Below are 22,433 nucleotides of genomic sequence, written 5' to 3' on the forward strand. Positions count from 1 at the left end.
CCAAACCAACTTTATTTATAAAGCAGTTTAAAAACGGCAAAAACTGAGCAACGTGCTTAACAATTTAAAATGGTAAAGCCAAAATAAATACATATAAAGTAATAAAGGATAAAAAGAATAAAAATACAATAAAGTAGTACAGTCACCTACTCATACTGGGTCCAAAGCCAGGGACAAAAAGTGAGTTTTCAGCTTCGATTTAAAACTACACAGTGAGGAGGCCTGTCTAACTTGCAAAGGCAGTGCATACCACAAATTGGGGCCTGCAACAGCAAATGCTCTGTCTCCCCTGAGCTTCCGCCGAGTTCTCGGCACGTCCAGGAGCAGCTGGTCAGAAGACCTGAGTTACCTGGAGGGGGAGTGCACATATAGCAACTCAGAGAGATAGGGCGGATCAAGACCATTTAAGGACTTAAACAAATAAAAGAATTTTAAAATGAACTCTAAGATGGACAGGCAGCGATGCGAAAACCGGGGTGATGTGCTCTCTTCCGTGTTCCAGTTAACAAACGTGCAGCTGCATTTTCTACCAGCTGAAGACGGGACAGGGACAAGTGAGAGACACCAAAATACAGAGAATTACAGTAATCCAGCCGAGTTGTGACAAAAGCATGAATCACTGTCTCAAAGTGCGTTTTTGACAAATATGGTTTAACTTTTGCCAATTGTCTTACATGAAAGAAGCTGGATTTCACCACTGCACTAACCTGCCAGTCCATGCTAAAACCACTGTCCCTCTTAACACCCTAATTAGTGACAGTAGGTTTAACAAATTGTGTCAAAGGGCCCAGGTCTTCAAGAGGGGGCTCACTTCTCGTGCTTGGACCAAAGACAATAACCTCTGTGTTTTTTTCATTAAAGTGGAGGAAATTAAGAGCCATCCAGGCTTGTAATTCCTCAAGAAACTCCATCAGTGAGCTTATGGAGTAGCCATCCTTCTGTCTCAGTGGCACATATATCTGGGTGTCATCTGCATAACAGTGGAAAGGACAGTTATGCCAAGGGGGAGCAGATAGAGGGGGAAAAAGCAGAGGCCCAAGAATTGAGCCCTGCGGAATCCCATATAACAGAGGAACAGAAGAGGACTGGACATTATCCATTTGTGTGACCTAAACCACTCCAGAGCAGTGAGATGCCTATCCATTCCTCGGAACGAGCAGCAGTAAGATCCAGTAGCACCAAGACCACACAGAGTCCCCAGCGTCTCTAGCTAAGAGGATGTCATTACAAACCCTCAGCAGTGCCAATTCTGTGCTGTGAAGCGATTTAAAGCCAGACTGGAAAACCTCAAGAATGCTGTTTTCTTCTAACAAGTCCTTCAGTTGGACATATACAATTTTCTCCAGAATTTCTGACTGAAAGGGAAGTTTAGAAATGGGCTTAAAATTGGACAACACACTGAGATCCAGTACTGTTTTTTTAATCAGTGGCTGCACTGGAGCATGTTTGCAGTGTCTTGGGAAGACAACAAGAACAGAAGGCCCCAGAGTAGTGATAACCTCTTTAAAAAACTGTGGTGGAACCACATCAGTGGGGGAACCTGAGGGCTTCAGATGTCTAACAGTCTCATATAAAAAAGACAAAGTCACAGGCTCAAACTGGTGACAAGTTACAGGGCACAACACAGACACTGAAGGGTCAGAAGTAGGTGGTGATATGAGAGCCGTCACATTATTCACCTTATTTACAAAAAACTTAAAGTTTTCACATGCTTCCAGGGAAGGTTCCTCACAAACAGTCCTCTGGGATTAAGAACAACATATATGGTGTTAAACAGAACACGAGGCTTGTGACGGTTTGACAGGATGATATTTGAAAACTGTTCCCTTTTTGCCTCTTTTACAACAGCCTGATAACGACCAGCAGTCCTTTAATATTTGGAATGAGACCTGCAGCTTGTCCTTCTTCCACTTTCGTTCAGCTTTTCAAGACTCGCTTCTGACAGCGCGAGTTGAATGATTCAGCCACGGCTCAGCTTTAACTTTAGGCTGCCTGGACTTTAACGAAGCCACGGCATCTAGTGCTGTTTGGCAGGTTGAATGAAACCAGGAGCTGAGCTCCTCTGCATCGGAACACATAGACTCAGGAGTGAGGCCGAGAACTGAGCGGCAGTGGAAGGGTTAATAATACGGACGCACCGAGGAGGAGCGCGAGGCTTAAAGGTGTTACAGGGCAACGTAATGTCAAATAATACAGGTGTTACAGGGCAGCGTAATGTCAAATAATACAGGTGTTAAAGGGCAGCGTAATGTCAAATAATACAGCCATATGATCAGAAAACACTGTATCACAAATCCTCAAGTTGGTAACAGACAGACCATAAGTTAAAACCAGGTCAAGAGTATGTCCATGCTTGTGCGTGGGTTTCGAAACGTGCTGAAGAAAATTAAGAGTCAATAAGACTTAAAAAGTCCTTGGACATTGTTTGTGCACATTAAAATCTCCAACGATAAGGACTTGATCATACTTAGGCATGATATCACCAAAAAATTCAGAAAATTCATGAAGAAAGTCCTTATTGTATTTAGGTGGACGACGCACAGCACAGGTTGATAGCGACCCAGTTCAAACAAGTCAAGTTCAAAGCTGGAAAAAGAAGACGACAGAGATGGCTGGTTACATTTATATGTAGATTCATAAACTGTGGCCCCTCGACCCGACGTACGCGGGAAATTAAAATAATCACAATAGAGAGGCCGCAGGTTCTCCAGATTTACCCCGTGGTGCCTGGGACAAGAAGAACAGGGACGGTGGCGTTGGAACAGGTCCTCCGGACCAACGACAGGTACCAGCCAGGCATTGACAGGCTCCAATGAGTGCCAGGAGGGGAAAAGGCCATGAACCACTCCAAGCTCATCCAACGAGTCCACCGGAAAGCGCGCCAGACATGTCTTCAGCTCTACAGCAAATACACACTGGCGCCGTCTTGGAATCAGGCAACTCTGATTCTTAGACACCTCCAGTGTAATCGGTAAAGAAGCTTCAACATCCAGGACGTCTTTTAGGGTTTTATTATCTTGCAAGAGAGAAGTACATCAACAGAGTTTCAAGTCTCCATCCTATGCAGTTCTAAACCTCATACATCACACATTAGTTTTCTAACCTTCTGTTGCTGGGCAGAGCATTCTCCACCCTCAGGCTACTGCTCCCAGCCTTTTTTTCCTCGTGCTTCATTTATCAATTTAATCTTGACTGGGTATCTCAGGATACTCACACAACAGGTTACATTAAGGCTCACTGTGACGTCAGGGTGTTTTATCATGTGACCTACTCTATAATAAGGACAGCTTCACGCAATCTTAGTGGATTCACACAGGAAAGAATCAGTAGCTCATCCGATCCTAAACTTTTGTCAGGATCCCCAACTTCACTTCCTCTTTATGACTTTTATTTTGCAGCCACTTCCTCTTTCCTGGTCCCGTAGCATTGTTTCCGCTTTACTAATCACCGGTAATCAGTTTCACCTGCTCTCATCACTTTGCTTATTACGTCCTCAGTTCCCTCAGCAAACTGTCAGGTTGTCTGCTAATCACTGTGACTTTCCAGCCTCCATCACGTTCATCATTGCGATCCACGGCGAAGAGAATGTTTTCCATGTCCATGTTTGACTCACGCTCTCCCGCCGAAGGATGGCCCTCGCACCTCTGATTCTACTTTGGGCCCAACCGTCTCGCAAAATGCAGCTGTGCTGATGGTCATTGTGATTTTCATTCTGCGTCTCTGGACGGACCTTAAAATGGTGTCTTGACACTCTTGCCCAGGTTTTCCTCCACTTTCCTCTTTGGCAGTGAGCGGAGCACCAACTTCTATTACACACCTGACAGTGAAAGGTGTGTTAAAGGAGGACAGTGGCGAATTGTGGTTGACAGCTGCACTTCTGGGAGCAAATATCTGCCTCCATGTTCTTGCCACTTCAAACGATGTGTAGACTTTGTTACAGGAGTAAAACTCTTAGGATTTACATCAGTCAAACGTTGGGAGGGAACATTTTGCTGCCTTTACCGAACAAACCCATAATGAAAGATAATGTGAACATGACGTGAGAGGAAGTTTCTGCCAGAGGTTCTTCACACAGCTCCCCCGTCCACTCCTTGCTTTTAAACAGTCTGTCTACAGTGAAGCAGCAGCAGCAGCAGCGCCCTCTACTGTCTGTAAGAGAAAACTGGGGGGAAAAAGAAAAGCTTACAGCACCTGGTATTCCCAGGCGGTCTCCCATCCAAGTACTAACCAGGCCCGACCCTGCTTAGCTTCCGAGATCGGACGAGATCGGGCGTGTTCAGGGTGGTATGGCCGTAAGCCACAGCTCCGTGCACAAACACACATTTTATACAAGCACATCATCACCAGCATCCCATCCAACTGGCTCAGTTTCAGCCATAGACCACCTGGGTGCTCGCCTGAGGAGCTACCGGCTGGAGGGTGGCTAAAGAGGAGGCGGAAATACTTAGTAACTGCTCCTCCTGATCTGCTGTGATCCGTTGTTAGAAAGAGCAGAGCAGCAACCAGCTGAGAGCAGACTAGGACTGTGGAAGCACTTTGCTGCTGGGGGCCGCCTCTCCAAGACGCCGCTGTTTATTTGATGCCCCCCGTGCTTCATTTGCTCACATCGAGAGTGATGTGACACCTGACAAGAGCCAGAGATCGTCGACCACCTCCTTCTCAAAAGGCCTGTTTGCCAAAACTCTCGTGGTTTACGGCCATACCACCCTGAACACGCCCGATCTCGTCCGATCTCGGAAGCTAAGCAGGGTCGGGCCTGGTTAGTACTTGGATGGGAGACCGCCTGGGAATACCAGGTGCTGTAAGCTTTTTCCTCAGCAACAATCCAAAACCTCAAAATATGCACTTTGTTATCATCACAGGTGAAGCATCCAACCCTCACAATGTGACAAAGGGACTTTTCTTTTTGACAAATGACTGAAACAAAGAATCCCTTCTCCAATTTGCTTCAGACCAATTTTGATCTGATCCAGGACACGAGAACTTGGTGGTGCCGGTGACTTTTTCCTTTCTCTGCTAAAATCCTCCGGCACAATAACGTTGTCAAACCGCTAAACTCAGCCCGTCTCCCCACGAACTCTAGTAAGTCCTGCCTTTGTTTTAGACTCCATTTCCCATAAGTCAGTATTAAGTACTAGTATGTGTGTCCTCCCTCATAGACTGGAGATCAGAACATGTAGCAAAGGTAAAAAAATAATAAGACAAAGTAATAAATAACTAATGGTTAATCCGAGGGGGCCACAAATGCCCTGCAGGGATGTTGTGGCAGGGATGTTGTGACATCTCTGGACTCCCTCCAGTTTGCTTATCCCCCTCAGCTGGGAGTGGAGGACGCCCTCATCCACTTACTACCCCGGATCTACACCAACCTGGACAAGCCTGGGGGTCTGTCAGGATCATGTTCTTTGACTTTTGTGCCTTTAACACAATCAGCCTGTTCTGCTGGGGGAGAAATTAAACAACATGCTCGTTGACACCCCCATGGTTGCCTGGATGTTGGACTTCCTCCCTGACCGATCCCGGTACGTCCGCCTACAGAACTGTGCGTTTGACACTGTTACCTGCAGCACAGGTGCTCCCCAGGGACAGTCCTACCCCCCTTTCTCTTCATCGTGTAAACCTCTGACTTCAGGTACAAGTCAGAGTCCTGCCACCTTCAGAAGTTTTCTCATGACTCTGTGGTTGTTGGATGTATCCAGGGTGGAGATATCACAAAGTATCGATCAGTGATGGACAGTTTTGTTAACTGGTGTGAGAACAATCATGTCCAGCTCAACGTCAGTAAAACAAAGAAACTGATGGTGGACTATAGGAAGTCCTGGACTCCTGTCGACCCTCTCTTCATACGGGGAGAGGCGGTGGAAGCAATGTTCCCTCTAAGCTGCCCGCGTGCGCAATTGCGCGCTGCTGACACTGTTTCCGCGCACAGAAAAACATCCAACCTGATTTGAAAATAAAAAACACAACAATTTATTCTGTTATTTCGCAGTGATTCAGTGAGTGACTGTCCGCTTCAGCCAATGATGCGATTCACGTACGTATTTCCTCAGTAACACCGTCACTGACCGGCTGTGACAGCGTCCTTATGAGACGCACCGGTGGTTTAGCAAAGCGGAGTGAAGACACGCTAATGATGCTAAGTGCTGCTTATGTTGACCCTTAATAATAATGGCAAAACGAACGGGAAGTTATTTACATTTTCATATTTGGATATTGATCATTAAATACTGTCACAAGTTTATGATTCATAGAAATTTCAGAGTACAAATACCTGGGTGTCCACCTGGACAATAAACTGGACCGGTCAGTTAATGAAGCATCAATCTAAAGAAAAACACAGAGCAGCTGTATTTTCTAGGAGACTAATGTCCTTCAACATCTGCAGCACCTTGCTCTGGATGTTCTGAGTCTGTGGTAGCCAGCTCCATCTTCTATGCTGTGGTTTGCTGAGGCAGCAGTATGAGGGTGGCAGATGGTAACAGACTGAATATACTGATAAGGAGGTCTGGTTCTGTTCTGGGGGAGGATCTGGACCCTCTGCATGTTGTGGCTGAGAGGAGAATGTTGTCCAAACTCCTTTCAGTCCTGGACAATCCCTCCCACCCAGTCCACTGTGTGCTGGCTGTACAGAGCAGCACGTTCAGCCAGAGACTGATCATAGAACAACGCAGGAGACATAAACTGTTCAACTCGTCCCCCTCTTGTAAACAGGAGGGGACTGAAAGGTGAAAAGGACAATTATTTATTATTTTATTTTAAGGTCAATTATTATCTATCATATTTTGTTTTTAGTTGCATTTCAGTAGATTGTTCATTTGTCCATGTGGTTTTTCTCCTTGGTTTGGTTGAAGTGCTTTTCCTTTGTTTTTTTACTTTTCCTGCAGAGAGCAGCTGTAACAAGACAACACAATTTCCATATGGGTTTAATAAAGTTATTTGAATAATGAATTTTGAAAAAAAATTATAAGAATCCTGAGTTTAGAGTTAGAATTCTGAGGAAAAAGTCAAAATTCAAATAAATTGTCGTCCTTCATATGTTTCTCATAATTTTCACCTTTGACAGTTTGTTGAACGAATCTGAACTAAAATTGCAAATTCAACAGGATCAAATCCAGTAGGTTTAAACACACATAGTTTTTATTATTGGACTGAGTTTTAGTGCAGGTAGCTAATACTTTAACTTCAGTAAAGAAGTTGCAGTGATATCTGTATTGGAGTATTTGCTTTTTACACGAGTAATTCATTTTGTGTACTTCTACCCCGTCTGCCATCTTCATCTCAGCAACACTGCAGCTTTTACTAAATCCAGTTTTGTGACAACACAGAAAACAATTTACACTGAAAGTTTGATGAACGAATCAAGTGGCAGTAAAATTCTGACTGGATGCTGCTGGTACATAAATGTGGATTCAGAGGAAGAAATCAAGCTCAGGGGGAAAAGAGAGAAGAATTGTGCAGAGTAAAACTGACTTTTACTGAAGTATTTTTATCAGCACTGGTTACCTACAGGGTGCAGCAATGGCAAACAAAACTTTCTTTCCTTTCTCCATCTTCTGCTTCTCAGCTCTTCATGCTGAGACTGTGTTGCAGTGAAGCTGAAACTGAGAAGTTTAAACAAAGCCATTTAACATTAACATCAAGATGTGAAACACAGGTGGGGAGGGAGGACGAGTAAAAGCAAAGGAACAGTAAAAATAGAATCAAGAATGTCTGCACTTTATTTACCACTTCACTTCCAACAGGTTTACAGAACTAAACATAATGTGTTTACTGTATATCTTCACTTGTCAGACTAAAAACATAGAAACTAGAAACTAGTTTGGACAAACTTACTAAACTCCATCCCTGGTTAGTGGGATGAACGGACCCTCAGATTTCAGGTTTCGGTTGCTAATATTTTCACATAAATTTTCAGGATATAAAGGAACTGTTAGATTTAGAGCAAATCATTAAAACCCATCTCACAGACCTCAATTATGTCAAAGAAATTTCATTACCACCATAATTACACTTTTTAAGTACATATTTCATTTGTATGTCAATTTAAAAACTACAATACATGTAAATGTAAAGACCAACAAAATACAGTTTGCATCAAGAATTTGCCAGTTTAGAGAAACTAAAAGCAGATGCAGTGATATTGACTCCCAGTCCCCACAGGTGTGACCCAGGGTTCTGTCCTGAGTCCCTTGTTTTTATCATTTACATACTATAAATATCAAATTCACTTTTACTGTTACAACAGTTTTGCAATTTCTCTTGACCCTTCCTCTCTCTCTCCCTCCCCTCAGGTTAAGAGTCTGGATGTCATCCTCGATAGCACACTCTCCTTTACTTCCCACATGAATAACAACACAGTCGGCCTACTTCCACCTTTGCAGCATCAACCGCCTCTGTCTCTCCCTCACACTTCATACCGCTGCCATATTGGTTCACAGTCTGTCGCTTCCGTACTTGTCTACTGCAACTCCCTTCTTTTTGGTCCCCTCTGATTTTAACCAAGAGAAACTAAAATGGTCTTTGTCTAATTTAGTTTGCAGAACTTAACTGTGTCTCCATCCTCAAAACCAGCATAAAGTCCAGCATGTAGAGGCTGAGTGAATGTGGTCTGGACTCTGTGAAAGAGAGTCATGGTTTCAGAGACACTGTAGAAGGACAGAATACCTGCTCTGTGATCCAGGTACACTCCTATTCTGGAGGACTGAGGACCTGAGACTGGAGTTTTAATATTGTTGAAACAAAATTGTTTTGTTTTCCAATTATTTTGGAAACATCTTAGTGCCCAAGATTTGTCATTGTATCCAAATCCACATTCATCACCAAATCCTGATCTACTGATGTTCTTGTATGCGACTGCTATATCAACCCCTGTCCCTCTCCACTCCACCTCCCAGTAACAACGTCCAGTTAGACTCTCTCTGCTCAGGACCTGATACCAATGAATGAATCTGTCTTTGTGACTAGAATAAGACTGTTTTTGACTCATTACCGTTACTTTTCTGTTTCCCTCAGATAATAACAGATATTCATTTGCTGTGTTTGGATCCAGTGTGATTTCACATGAATATTTTAAGAATCCAGCTCTGGTCTTTGGTTCTGGTTCTGCTTGTGGCAGTAAAACATCCACTTGAGTCACTAATGATGAGATGTTTGTCCATGTCTGTCTCAGAATGTCCTGTAGTTGATCTCTGAGCTCTGACACAGCTGCTGTCACATCCTCAAAGTATCTCAGAGGACGGATGTTGACACTGGATGTATCTGTAGATTCACTGAGTTGTGACAGTGAGGGGTAGTTGTGTAGAAACTGGTTTTGATCCTCTGTGTGTGAGAGCTGCTCCAGCTCAGCATCTTTCCTCTTCAGCTCAGTGATCTCCTGCTCCAGCTTCTCCTGAAGCTCTTTGACTCGACTCACTTCAGTTTCCTGCTGGGATCTGATCTGCTGCTTCACCTCAGAGCTTCTTTTCTCCATGAGACAGATCAGCTCAGTGAAGATCTTCTCACTGTCCTCCACTGTTTTCTCAGCAGAGCGATTGAGAGCCTCCACCTCCTGTTGAAGCACCTTCACATCTTTCTCTATGTCCTGGATTCTCTGCTGGATTTGTTGTCGACTCCCCTCGAGTTCTCTCTGCCTCTCAGTCCTTTCTGCTGCAGCTGAGACTGTGTCGTGGCCTTTATGTTCATCCACAGAGCAGAGATAACAGATACACTGCTGATCAGTACGGCAGAACATCTTCATCACCTCATCGTGACGAGAGCAGATGTTCTCCTGGAGGTTCTTGGACGGCTCCACCAGCTTGTGTTTCTTTAACTGTGCTACATCATAATGAGGCTGCAGGTGTTTCTCACAGTAAGAGACCAGACACATCAAACAGGACTTAACAGCTTTCAGTTTTTTCCCAGTGCAGAAATCACAGGCCACATCTTCAAGTCCAGCATAGCAGTGATCAGCAGGAGCAACTGGAACCTCAGGTTTCTTCAGCTCTTTCACTAATTCAGCCAACATGGTGTTTTTCACGAGGACAGGTCTCGGTGTGAAGGTCTGTCTACACTGAGGACAGCTGTGGAGTTTCTTTCCATCTTCTTCATCCCAGTGGGTTTTAATACAGTTCAGACAGTAACTGTGTCCACAGGGAAGAGTCACTGGATCCTTCAGTTCCTCTAAACAGATCGAACAGGAGAATTTTTCTTGATCCAGTTGATTTCCTTGCTTTGCCATTTTCCCCCGACTGCGATTGTTGAATAGTTTCACTTTTGTTCGAAGAACAACAAGCTCTGTGCCCTGATAGAAAACTGATCTTTGCTCTTGTTCCCATGATGCAGTCAATAGGTTTTACCAGCTCTGGCATGTACCTCCATGTTGTTTACACACATCCTTACACTGACAGATCTGTGAAGGAGGAAGGAACAAAAATAAATCTGTTAAAAGGGAGGAGCTCACTGTGTTTGAAAGCAGCAGCAATAGGGATGAATTTTTTTATAGAACAAAAATTTCAGACTGAAAACTGGTTCAGTTATAGTTTCAGAATAGTTTCAAAAAATCAATGACAAAATCTGATGATTTCTACTCATGTGGTAGACGAGAAACATTACAATACAAATTTTATTACACATTTATATCACAGAGTAGATAAAATTTTCACCTAGAGAAAAAACATATCATGAGCGACTCATATTTCACTGCGCTGCATACAACAGTAATCCCAGTAAGAGATGAGTCAATGCAAATCAGCCTTCATACAATGTGGTCCGGAGTCTACTTAGCAAGTTCTTGTCACTTGATCATCTGTACTGATTCCTGCTGGGAAGCAAATGTTCAGATGTGGGTAGTTTTAGGGTTGGTGCCTAGCTAACACACTTCTTTGTGGAGCCAGAGACAGGATGTCTTACTAGATTATCAAATTTCCCTCACAATGAGCATGTGGTGGAGAGCAGCTGTTCTGAGGTTCTAAGCTTCTATTTTCTGGAGCTGACAAGGAGCACCTGAGCTGCAGGTAACTGCCTCATATACAGCTAAGTAAAGGAACTAAGTATATTTACTCAAGTTCTGGACTTGAATACAATTTCGAGGTACTTGTACTTTACTGGAGTATTTCCATTTGATGTTATTTAAGGTACTGATCATGATGTATTGTAATGGCTGAAGCAGCTGTCAGCACATAAAGACATTATATCAGCTCCACCTTTACCTGCTGTTGTTTCTGTGTATTAACACGTCTCTATAACACTTATATTCTTTTATTCATTACTAGAAATGGTACTTTGTGGAGCAGAGGATTAGAGTCGCTATAAATATGTTTTTGAATGTGACTTTTGTTTCAGAATTCTGGCTTTTTTCTCATAATTTACTTTGTTCTACTGAAGCTTTGAATCAATATGAAGCAAATGTGTTGACACAGTTAAAATGGCGACATCTGCTGGAAATCAGCAAGTCGTCTCATTAGAGCATAACTGTTGCAGTACCTCACGTACTTTGTTCATTTAGTCCCTGAACAACAGTGAGACACTCAGTGTTGTGTATTTTTTAGATCCTCATAGTGAATCAGAATCTGAACAGTGTGGAGGAAATGGAAACACTGGCCAAAATCTTCATGTGCTGCCTTTTACAAAACCGTTCATTAATTGGAGGATTTTCACAACATATTTTTTAGCCTTTTACACACAGTCTTTCCATTTTTGACATTGTAGAAGAATATATGGAGACATTAACAGGACACGTCAGTCACCTGATCTTGGTCTCAGTGTGTTTTATTGCTCTCAGCCTAAATGACACCGAACAAAGCTGAAAAAGCAAGAAGTGCAGCAACTGTAGAACAGGCCTGGAAGATGATCACCAGGAACGTGGACGTTCAGTGCAAAAGAAATCTGTGAACATACAGTCCATCATGGTTCATTCAAGTTTCTGTTCACTTGTCGAATTATTTGCTGTGAATAAAGAAGGATCACATGTGACAAAGGTGGAACTTCCTCAAACAGTGTAAAAGCTGAGTGGCTGCCACAGGTGAAAAACTAGTGAGACAGCAAAGAAAAGCAACAAGTTGCAGGCAGAAAGAAGGTGATTAGAATGTGAACAGTCAGTGATCTGTACTGAAGCTAACATCATGTATGGACATACAGAGCTCAGACAGCAAGGACACAAACACAGGCAGGTTTACATTCTGACTGGATCATTGACAAAATGGGAACAGGTGTGTGAATGGGCCACAAGGTTCAAGTGACTGGGACAAGAGAGACCGGTCTGAGGACATCTGGTGAACAGGTGAGACAAGTTCATATAAATCAGGAGGTGGAAGAAGGTTTTTGATGTGTTTCCTGCTGAACCACATTTTAGAAGAAAATGCTGCCGACTTTCTGTGAAGCACCACTTTGTTTTTTCACCCTCCCATTACTCATCTCTGGACTCCTCACATGTCTGTGGTGTCTCTTTGTAGGGGCCCAACCCTTAGGTTGAGAACCACTGGATACATGACTGTATGTGAAGTAGTTCAAATCAGCTCCTGCTTCACCAGAAAAATGCTGCTTAAACACTGATGAAACAATCCAATGTTGTTGTATGATGTCATAAATATGTCACGAGTACTTTTACTTTTGATACTAGTTTTCTTCTCAACCGTCTGTAGTTTTACTTGACTAGAATTTAAAATGCAGCAGTTGTTTCTGAATGTGTTGTTGCTTTTACATCATGAGTAAAGAATCTGAACACTTCTTCCACCACAGACTGTGCAGTTGTTGAGGCTTTAGAGACAAGAACACAAAGACAAGTAAAAACTTCACGGAGCATTTGAAGCTTCAAACAACACCAGTAAAGAATGGAAATCTCTGTGATATCACACTGTTTGTTCACAGCAGAAGATGCTTTATTCATTAAATCAAGTCTTGATAAAAATGCTTTTAACAAAAGGTGAACTTTCATCCTTTAACACAACAACAGCAACTTTTGATCCATGTGACTAAACAGATCTAAATGTCAGTTTTAAACCACATGTGTCTAAATCGTTTGTCAATGAGCTGAAGTTTCCATCTGCTGTGTTTTATAGACATTTTTGTACCAGAGTCGTCTTAAACCCACATCAATGCTCTTGGTCTGTTTGACCTGTGAACAGAGGATGTTTAAGCAAAATATGAACATTACACAAGGATTAAACAAACCTCATCATGAGCAGTGATATCCTCAGTGGCTCCACTGAAACAGGAAATAAACGAAAAACTAAGAAACTAAATATACAAATATACTGAATGAAAAACTTGTGATGTTTGATTGGCTGATCTCTGTGGTGTCTCTCTCATTTCAACAAACTGTCTTTGAATGACGACGACTTGATGGGAGTTTACAAAACTCGGCAGTGGATCCACAGTCAAAAAGGAAAAGTCCAGCATGTAGAGGCTGAGTGAATGTGGTCTGGACTCTGTGGAGGAGAGTCATGGTTTCAGAGACACTGTAGAAGGACAGAATACCTGCTCTGTGATCCAGGTACACTCCTATTCTGGAGGACTGAGGACCTGAGACTGGAATTTTAATTTTATTGAACCAAAATTCAAAACTGTTTTGGTAACAAATAAGTACCCAAGATTTGTCATTAAATCCAAATACACATTCATGGCCTCTTCCTGCTCTGCTGACATTCTTGTATGTGACTGCTACAATAACTCCTGTCCCTCTCCACTCCACCTCCCAGTAACAACGTCCAGTCAGACTCTCTCTGCTCAGGACCTGAAACCAGTAACCAGTGAATCTGTCTGTGTGACTAGAATAAGACTGTTTTTGACCCATTAATATTACTTTTCTGTTTCCCTCAGATAATAACAGATTTTCATTTGGTGTGTTTGGATCCAGTGTGATTTCACATGAATACTTTAAGAATCCAGCTCTGGTCTTTGGTTCTGGTTGTGGATCTAACAGTAAAACATCCACTTGAGTCACTAATGATGAGATGTTTTTCCATGTCTGTCTCAGAATGTCCTGCAGTTGATCTCTGAGCTCTGACACAGCTGCTGTCACATCCCAAAGTATCTCAGAGGACGGATGTTGATGCTGGATGTATGTGTAGATTCACTGAGTTTTGACAGTGAGGGGTAGTTGTGTAGAAAGTGGTTGTGATCCTCTGTGTGTGAGAGCTGCTCCAGCTCAGCATCTTTCCTCTTCAGCTCAGTGATCTCCTGCTCCAGCTTCTCCTGAAGCTCTTTGACTCGACTCACTTCAGATTCCTGCTGGGATCTGATCTTCTGCTTCACCTCAGACCTTCTTTTCTCAATGAGACAGATCAGCTCAGTGAAGATCTTCCCACTGTCCTCCACTGTTTTCTCAGCAGAGCGATTGAGAGCCTCCACCTTCTGTTGAAGCACCTTCACATCTTTCTCTCTGTCCTGGATTCTCTGCTGGATTTGTTGTCGACTCCCTTTGAGTTCTCTCTGCCTCTCAGTCCTTTCTGCTTCAGCTGAGACTGTGTCGTGGCCTTTATGTTCATCCACAGAGCAGAGATAACAGATAAACTGCTGATCAGTACAGCAGAACATTTTCATCACCTCATCATGATGAGAGCAGATGTTCTCCTGGAGGTTCTTGGAGGGCTCCACCAGCTTGTGCTTTTTAAAAGCAGGAGATTCATAATGAGGTTGCAGGTGTTTCTCACAGTAAGAGACCAAACAAACCAGACAGGACTTAACAGCTTTCAGTTTTCTCCCAGTACAGACATCACAGGCCACATCTTCAGGTCCAGCATAGCAGTGATCAGCAGGAGCAGCTTGGAGTCCAGTCTTCTTCAGCTCCTCCACTAAAACTGCTAACATGGTGTTTTTCAACAGGACAGGTCTCGGTGTGAAGGTCTTTCTACACTGAGGACAGCAGTGGAGTTTCTTCTGGTCCTCTTCATCCCAGAAACTATTAATACAGTTCAGACAGTAACTGTGTCCACAGGGAATAGTCACTGGAACCTTCAGTAGATCCAGACAGATCGAACAAGAAAATGCTTCCTCGTCCAGCTGAACTCCTTTCTGCGCCATTTCCCCTTCAGTGATAATGACTGTCAGTTTCTCGTTTTTTGAACTGAGAGTTTGAGCTCTGATCTAAACAACATGTGTTTCTGCAGAGAATGGAGCCTTTCAGTTCCTGCACTTCCTGGTTACACCCATCTTCAAAGTGTAGATCTAAAGGGGAGGGAACAAGGAAATAAAGTGCAGCTCAGTGTGTGTGAGAGCAGAAAAGGAGGAGTTGCACTGTTCATTCATCAAGTTATTAAAGCATTTGAGCAATTTTAAAATAATGTGACAGACACACACTGCAGAAAGATGCAAAAAATGTTATATTTGTTGTAGTTATGTTTATCTTAACTTGTCCAATTACAAAACTGAGACTATACACACAGAAGAAGACTCTATGCAACAACAGGTACATTACTGAAGCTAATGAGTAACAGGGATCAGCTTAGCAGGTAACTGGGTGATGAGTGTCACGGCAAAAACTGTAAGTTTAGGAGGCAAAAGGCAGCTCACAGTCTTGGTTATGGTGAGTTTAATCAGGAAGAAGGAGAAACATGCTCAGCAGAACAGAACTACACTCCATGTTGTGTAAGGTGTCTGTGAAGCAACTCTCCAACTCACCTGTCTACCAGGTACTACTCGAATCTGTCTCTGAACCTGATAACCTGTCTGACCCCCTGGCTTCAAAAGTCTTTCTGATTATCTGAACTCTGCTTCTCTGCTTGACTGACCTGGATTCTGGATTGTGTTTCTCTCTGGCCTGGTTCAGAACTCTGATTTCCTTATGGACTTTGTTTCTTGAATGTGGACTTTGACTTGTTTAACTGCTCTGTGTCGGCTAACTGGATCTGAACCTGAGTTTTGTGAACATAGCATCACAGCAATGTTAGGCTGTTCAAGCAGTAAATCAGAACAGCTAACCACATCACATGATGCTAACACAGCTTTCTCTGCTGCAACAGCTCTCAGACAGAGAGGGAGACCAGCTACAACTGGATCCAGCCTGATTAGAAACAAGGAACAGGCTGTTCTACACCCATGAGGTTGGGATAACAAAGAAGTCCTGCAACTGTCTCCTGGTCAACAACCAACTCAGATTAGGCAAAGCAAGTGCAGGGGCAACACTTTCTTTCTTCAGGAGTCTACATGGTTTCCTCATGTGCAAACAATAACATACTTTTTGTGACAGTTTTCCTCTGGAGTGATCACAGGACCCAGATATGTCACTTTATTCTGCAAACTGCAGTGAGAAAAACATACTTTATGGCCCTTGTCTAGAAGAGGCTTTAACAGGTGCAGCATATTCATTTTTTGCATGCTTCTTCAAATGGACAAATAGAAATTAGCAAATCATCTACGTACTGTAGCAAACACCAAAATTGGTCAAATTTGATGCTACCAGAGGAAGAATGATTTTTAGCACTCTGGGGTGTATGGCTGCATTCACCTCCTGTGAATTTGAAGGAAGCACCACTCACTTGGTTGGTCTCTTACTTTAAAAAACAATATGGTAACAAGCACTAGAGAATTCTCACATGAAATTATTACAGCTGCTGGTAACAGGGGATCAAACACAGGCTTCATGCCATTGGTGGCTTCCTGTATTGGTTTTGACATGGCCTGTACTCTGATTTTGGATGGACTATCAGAGGCCCTGTCCTTTCTCACCACACTGAAAACAAGCTTCTTGGACACATTGATGTCTTCTTCCTTTGCCACGTCCCCTTTCTTGTTCTTTGCCACAAGTTCTTTGGCTGGTCATGACTCTGGACATGGTGGGGGAGGGAGTGGAGGAGCAGAGTCCAGACCTGGAATCACCTTATAAAACTCAGACAAGACAGACTGGTGTTAGAACATTGTGGACAAAGACTTGCTCTGTGCTGTCCTTTTCTATTTAAACTGTAACTTTCTCCACACGATGGTAATAATTTAGTTGGTAAACTGTTCCCAGGCCAGGTGCTTACTTCTCTTAGTACCAAGTACTATTTCTCTCGTAGCCTGTTTTTTAGTGCTATGATTCCTCGTGCGACTCAGATTTCACTGCGCTGCATACAACAGTAATCCCAGTAAGAGATGAGTCAATGCAAATCAGCCTTCATACAATGTGGTCCGGAGTCTACTTAGCAAGTTCTTGTCACTTGATCATCTGTACTGATTCCTGCTGGGAAGCAAATGTTCAGATGTGGGTAGTTTTATGGTTGGTGCCTAGCTAACACACTTCTTTGTGGAGCCAGAGACAGGATGTCTTACTAGATTAGATTTACTCAAGTTCTGGACTTGAATACAATTTCGGGGTACTTGTACTTTACTGGAGTATTTCCATTTGATGTTATTTAAGGTACTGCTCATGATGTATTGTAATGGCTGAAGCAGCTGTCAGCACATAAAGACATTATATCAGCTCCACCTTTACCTGCTGTTGTTTCTGTGTATTAACACTTATATTCTTTTATTCATTACTAGAAATGTTACTTTGTGGAGCAGAGGATTAGAGTCGCTATAAATATGTTTTTGAATGTGACTTTTGTTTCAGAATTCTGGCTTTTTTCTCATAATTTACTTTGTTCTACTGAAGCTTTGAATCAATTTGAAGCAAATGTGTTGACACAGTTAAAATGGCGACATCTGCTGGAAATCTGCAAGTCGTCTCCTTAGAGCATAACTGTTGCAGTACCTCACGTACTTTGTTCATTTAGTCCCTGAACAACAGTGAGACACTCAGTGTTGTGTATTTTTTAGATCCTCATAGTGAATGAGAGTCTGAACAGTGTGGAGGAAATGGAAACACTGGCCAAAATCTTCATGTGCTGCCTTTTACAAAACTGTTCATTAATTGGAGGATTTTCACAACATATTTTTTAGCCTTTTACAAACAGTCCTTCCATTTTTGACAGTGTAGGAGAATATATGGAGACATTAACAGGACACGTCAGTCACCTGGTCTTAGTCTCAGTATGTTTTATTGCTCTGTTTGTTTGGATGTTTAACGAAAATATGAACATTACACAAGGATTAAACAAAACTCATCATGAGCAGTGATATCCTCAGTGGCTCCACAGAAACAGGAAATAAACGAAAAACTAAGAAACTAAAAGAACAAATATACTAAATGAAAAACTTGTGATGTTTGATTGGCTGATCTCTGTGGTGTCTCTCTCATTTCAAAAAACTTCGTGTTTTGAAAGACGACAACTTGATGGGAGTTTACACAACTCAGCAGTGGATACACTACCAAAAAGTTTAAGTCCAGCATGTAGAGGCTGAGTGAATGTGGTCTGGACTCTGTGAAAGAGAGTCATGGTTTCAGAGACACTGTAGAAGGACAGAATACCTGCTCTGTGATCCAGGTACACTCCTATTCTGGAGGACTGAGGACCTGAGACTGGAATGTGGACACTGTTATATATGAACTTATGGATACAGCTAAAGATACACTCGAATACTAAAGACTTGAATCTGAACAAATACTCATCGTTTTACAGGAGAAAAAAAGAGAAATATCAGAGTGTACTTTACATTTTAAAGCATAATCAAACAAAACAAGTGGGTTTAGCAACAAGTGGTACATATGTATAAATGTGTGTTGCTGAATTTATTATTCTATACCAATGAGTGTGAATCCTGTTAATAATAAAAAATGTAAAAGAAGTTAGAAATGTTGGAATATACAGCACAGTGAGACATTTGTTTCAGGATCCCCAACTTCACTTCCTCTTTATGACCTTTTTTTTGCAGCCACTTCCTGTTTCCTGGTCCCGTCACATTGGTTACGCTTTACTAATCACCGGTAATCAGTTTTAGTGATGGGAAGTTCGGCTCTTTTCAGAGAGCCGGCTCTTTTGGCTCAGCTCCTGAAGAAGAGCCGGCTCTTTCGACTCCTGAGCGGCTCTTAATTTAGGATTGTTTTATAGGCCTTTATTTTACCACCTTTGCAAAACCTCATGGTTTGTTTGTTGAAAATCCTTTCATGTGCAGTGTTTTCATGAGAATCCTTATAATTGCCTGATTTTGTGCATTTATTCTGTTACAAAGCCATTTTTTTGTTTAATATTTAATCAAACTTTTTATTGCACAAATTAACAACAAAACAGCAAATAAATCCACAGGGCACAGTTGCTCACACAGCACCACTTTGTCCTCTACTTGCCACACTTTTGACACTCTTATTAGCTCCTCTGCCAGGTTTTCTGCAGTGTGTCTATCTGTGAACTCAAATCAGTCCAGAAGGGAAGATGTCATCTTGTAATTATCAATGAAATGGCTAGTGACAGCCATGAAAGAGCAGGTGGTTCTGGAGGTCCAGCAGTCAGTTGTCAGGCAAACTGATGGAGCTTTTTTCACCCTTTCTTGCCATAATGCGTCTTCTGTGTCATATAGTTTAGGTATTGTTGTTTGGGACAATGTTTTTCTACTGAGTAGAGAATGTGGGATTTAAAGTTTTGACAAAACTTTTAAAACCTCTGTCCTCCACAATGGAAAAGGGTTGGAAATCAGTAGCTATCATTTTAGCCAACTCTTCATCAATGCTGTGCTGTTTGGGTGGGGTCATCACTTTCGGTATAAACTGGCTTATTTTGCTTTGAGTTGCAGAAGGAGAGGTTATACCTGTATTTGTGGGGAAGCCAGTAGATGCTGATTCACTTGCTGTTTTTATGGGATGAGACACACCAGGATTGTAGATGTGTGCTAGCTTGCCCTCTAACTGCACTATAGAATGGACAGTTCTCATATGTCTTTGCAGGTTTGTGGTGGAACCTGCTCTTAAAGTAATTTTCATCTTGCAGTGAACACACTCTGCTTTGCTGTTTCCAGTATCTTTAAACTGGAGCCTGATGCTGCTTCTCATTTGGGTGTCACTCATAGTTTCAACTACACCGACAGTACACACTCTCCTCACCGCTATCTGACAGACAGTTAACTTGCAGTGGAGCACCGCTCCACTTCTTGTCACCCGACTCTCTGTTTTTACATAATGATATGATCCCATATCCTCACATGTGATTGGCCGCGATGCCATTGCTGACCAATCAAAACAAAGTTCTGCCGTAAGCAGAGATCAGGCTGAGCACTGAGGTAAGCAGCGAAAGGAAAAAACTGGGAGCCGGCTCTCACTCGATGCGAGCCGGCTCTTCTGATTCACTACAAAGCATCGGCTCTCAGAGCCGCATCTTTTGCTCATGACACATCACTAATCAGTTTCACCTGCTCTCATCACTTTGCTTATTTACGTCCTCAGTTCCCTCAGCAAACTGTCAGGTTGTCTGCTAATCACTGTGACTTTCCAGCCTCCATCACGTTCATCATTGCGATCCACGGCGAAGAGAATGTTTTCCATGTCCATGTTTGACTCACCCCATCGGAGACATACAAGCACCCGGTGCACGCTCTCCCGCCGAAGGATGGCCCTCGCACCTCTGATTCTACTTTGGGCCCAACCGTCTCGCAAAATGCAGCTGTGCTGATGGTCATTGTGATTTTCTTTCTGCGTCTCTGGACGGACCTTAAAATGGTGTCTTGACACTCTTGCCCAGGTTTTCCTCCACTTTCCTCTTTGGCAGTGAGCGGAGCACCAACTTCTATTACACACCTGACAGTGAAAGGTGTGTTAAAGGAGGACAGTGGCGAATTGTGGTTGACAGCTGCACTTCTGGGAGCAAATATCTGCCTCCATGTTCTTGCCACTTCAAACGATGTGTAGACTTTGTTACAGGAGTAAAACTCTTAGGATTTACATCGGTCAAACGTTGAGAGGGAACATTTTGCTGCCTTTACCGAACAAACCCATAATGAAAGATAATGTGAACATGACGTGAGAGGAAGTTTCTGCCAGAGGTTCTTCACACAGCTCCCCCGTCCACTCCTTGCTTTTAAACAGTCTGTCTACAGTGAAGCAGCAGCAGCAGCAGCGCCCTCTACTGTCTGTAAGAGAAAACTGGGGGGAAAAAGAAAAGCTTACAGCACCTGGTATTCCCAGGCGGTCTCCCATCCAAGTACTAACCAGGCCCGACCCTGCTTAGCTTCCGAGATCGGACGAGATCGGGCGTGTTCAGGGTGGTATGGCCGTAAGCCACAGCTCCCCGCACAAACACACATTTTATACAAGCACATCATCATCAGCATCCCATCCAACTGGCTCAGTTTCAGCCATAGACCACCTGGGTGCTCGCCTGAGGAGCTACCGGCTGGAGGGTGGCTAAAGAGGAGGCGGAAATACTTAGTAACTGCTCCTCCTGATCTGCTGTGATCCGTTGTTAGAAAGAGCAGAGCAGCAACCAGCTGAGAGCAGACTAGGACTGTGGAAGCACTTTGCTGCTGGGGGCCGCCTCTCCAAGACGCCGCTGTTTATTTGATGCCCCCCGTGCTTCATTTGCTCACATCGAGAGCGATGTGACACCTGACAAGAGCCAGAGATCGTCGACCACCTCCTTCTCAAAAGGCCTGTTTGCCAAAACTCTCATGGTTTACGGCCATACCACCCTGAACACGCCCGATCTCGTCCGATCTCGGAAGCTAAGCAGGGTCGGGCCTGGTTAGTACTTGGATGGGAGACCGCCTGGGAATACCAGGTGCTGTAAGCTTTTTCCTCAGCAACAATCCAAAACCTCAAAATATGCACTTTGTTATCATCACAGGTGAAGCATCCAACCCTCACAATGTGACAAAGGGACTTTTCTTTTTGACAAATGACTGAAACAAAGAATCCCTTCTCCAATTTGCTTCAGACCAATTTTGATCTGATCCAGGACACGAGAACTTGGTGGTGCCGGTGACTTTTTCCTTTCTCTGCTAAAATCCTCCGGCACAATAACGTTGTCAAACCGCTAAACTCAGCTCGTCTCCCCACGAACTCTAGTAAGTCCTACCTTTGTTTTAGACTCCATTTCCCATAAGTCAGTATTAAGTACTAGTATGTGTGTCCTCCCTCATAGACTGGAGATCAGCGCCACCTAGCGAGTCTGAGGGCAACCACATCACCATCCTGCTTTGCCAACAACATTCTTTAATAAACTTGGTTAAAACTGAGAAGTTGTGTCAAGCACCTTATTGCGTCCAACCCTAAAAACTAACCCGTTACAATTTGACACTAAAATGTCCTTATATCTGCTAACAACTTAATATGTGTTACATTTCTAAAAAATGAATAAATGTTTTTGTGCTTAGAAACGCTGAGATCCTGCAGGAGGCTGTTCTAAACGCTTAACACCAGCCTTGTCATAAACTGTGTGGCCACCAGGAGGCGAAAGAGCTGCACTGAAACCTGATCACTGTGGGGAAACACAGTGTGGTGTTAAATGTTTTCACCGTGTTTGTCTGCAGAAGTGTCCTCATTCCCTGAAAAGGTTTTTAAACCACCAACTGCTTTTACATGTAGCCCAGGCAAAAAAAAAATAATAAACCAAAGTAATAACTAGGTAATGCTTAATCCGCGGGAACAGACGCAGCCTTTTGCAGTTTCTCTC

At 43.1% G+C, this 22,433-nt stretch overlaps 1 protein-coding gene, 4 non-coding genes and 1 pseudogene across 5 annotated transcripts; 2 read left to right on the forward strand and 4 right to left on the reverse strand.

Annotated features, from left to right (window-relative positions):
- Nucleotides 1-4,179: 4,179 nt before the first annotated feature.
- LOC137099051 (5S ribosomal RNA) lies at nucleotides 4,180-4,298 on the reverse strand. Its single transcript, XR_010910697.1, has one exon. It is a non-coding gene; the product is annotated as a 5S ribosomal RNA (ribosomal RNA).
- A 391-nt stretch (nucleotides 4,299-4,689) lies between these two features.
- Nucleotides 4,690-4,808, forward strand: LOC137099083 (5S ribosomal RNA). Its single transcript, XR_010910722.1, has one exon. It is a non-coding gene; the product is annotated as a 5S ribosomal RNA (ribosomal RNA).
- Nucleotides 4,809-7,700: 2,892 nt separating this feature from the next.
- On the reverse strand, nucleotides 7,701-10,751 carry LOC137098464 (tripartite motif-containing protein 16-like). Its single transcript, XM_067474716.1, has 2 exons — nucleotides 10,641-10,751; nucleotides 7,701-10,387 (listed from the first exon to the last, which is right to left on the reverse strand). The coding sequence occupies exon 2, from the start codon at nucleotides 10,214-10,216 to the stop codon at nucleotides 8,525-8,527; it is 1,692 nt and encodes a 563-aa protein (XP_067330817.1). The 5' UTR covers nucleotides 10,217-10,387; nucleotides 10,641-10,751; the 3' UTR covers nucleotides 7,701-8,524.
- Nucleotides 10,752-12,819: 2,068 nt separating this feature from the next.
- LOC137098462 (tripartite motif-containing protein 16-like) lies at nucleotides 12,820-15,501 on the reverse strand (annotated as a pseudogene).
- Nucleotides 15,502-20,922: 5,421 nt separating this feature from the next.
- Nucleotides 20,923-21,041, reverse strand: LOC137099059 (5S ribosomal RNA). Its single transcript, XR_010910699.1, has one exon. It is a non-coding gene; the product is annotated as a 5S ribosomal RNA (ribosomal RNA).
- Nucleotides 21,042-21,432: 391 nt separating this feature from the next.
- Nucleotides 21,433-21,551, forward strand: LOC137099084 (5S ribosomal RNA). The gene has a single exon (XR_010910723.1). It is a non-coding gene; the product is annotated as a 5S ribosomal RNA (ribosomal RNA).
- Nucleotides 21,552-22,433: the final 882 nt, after the last annotated feature.

This window comes from Channa argus, chromosome 14 (genome assembly GCF_033026475.1).
Source record: "Channa argus isolate prfri chromosome 14, Channa argus male v1.0, whole genome shotgun sequence".
NCBI classification, from domain to species: Eukaryota; Metazoa; Chordata; class Actinopteri; order Anabantiformes; family Channidae; genus Channa; species Channa argus.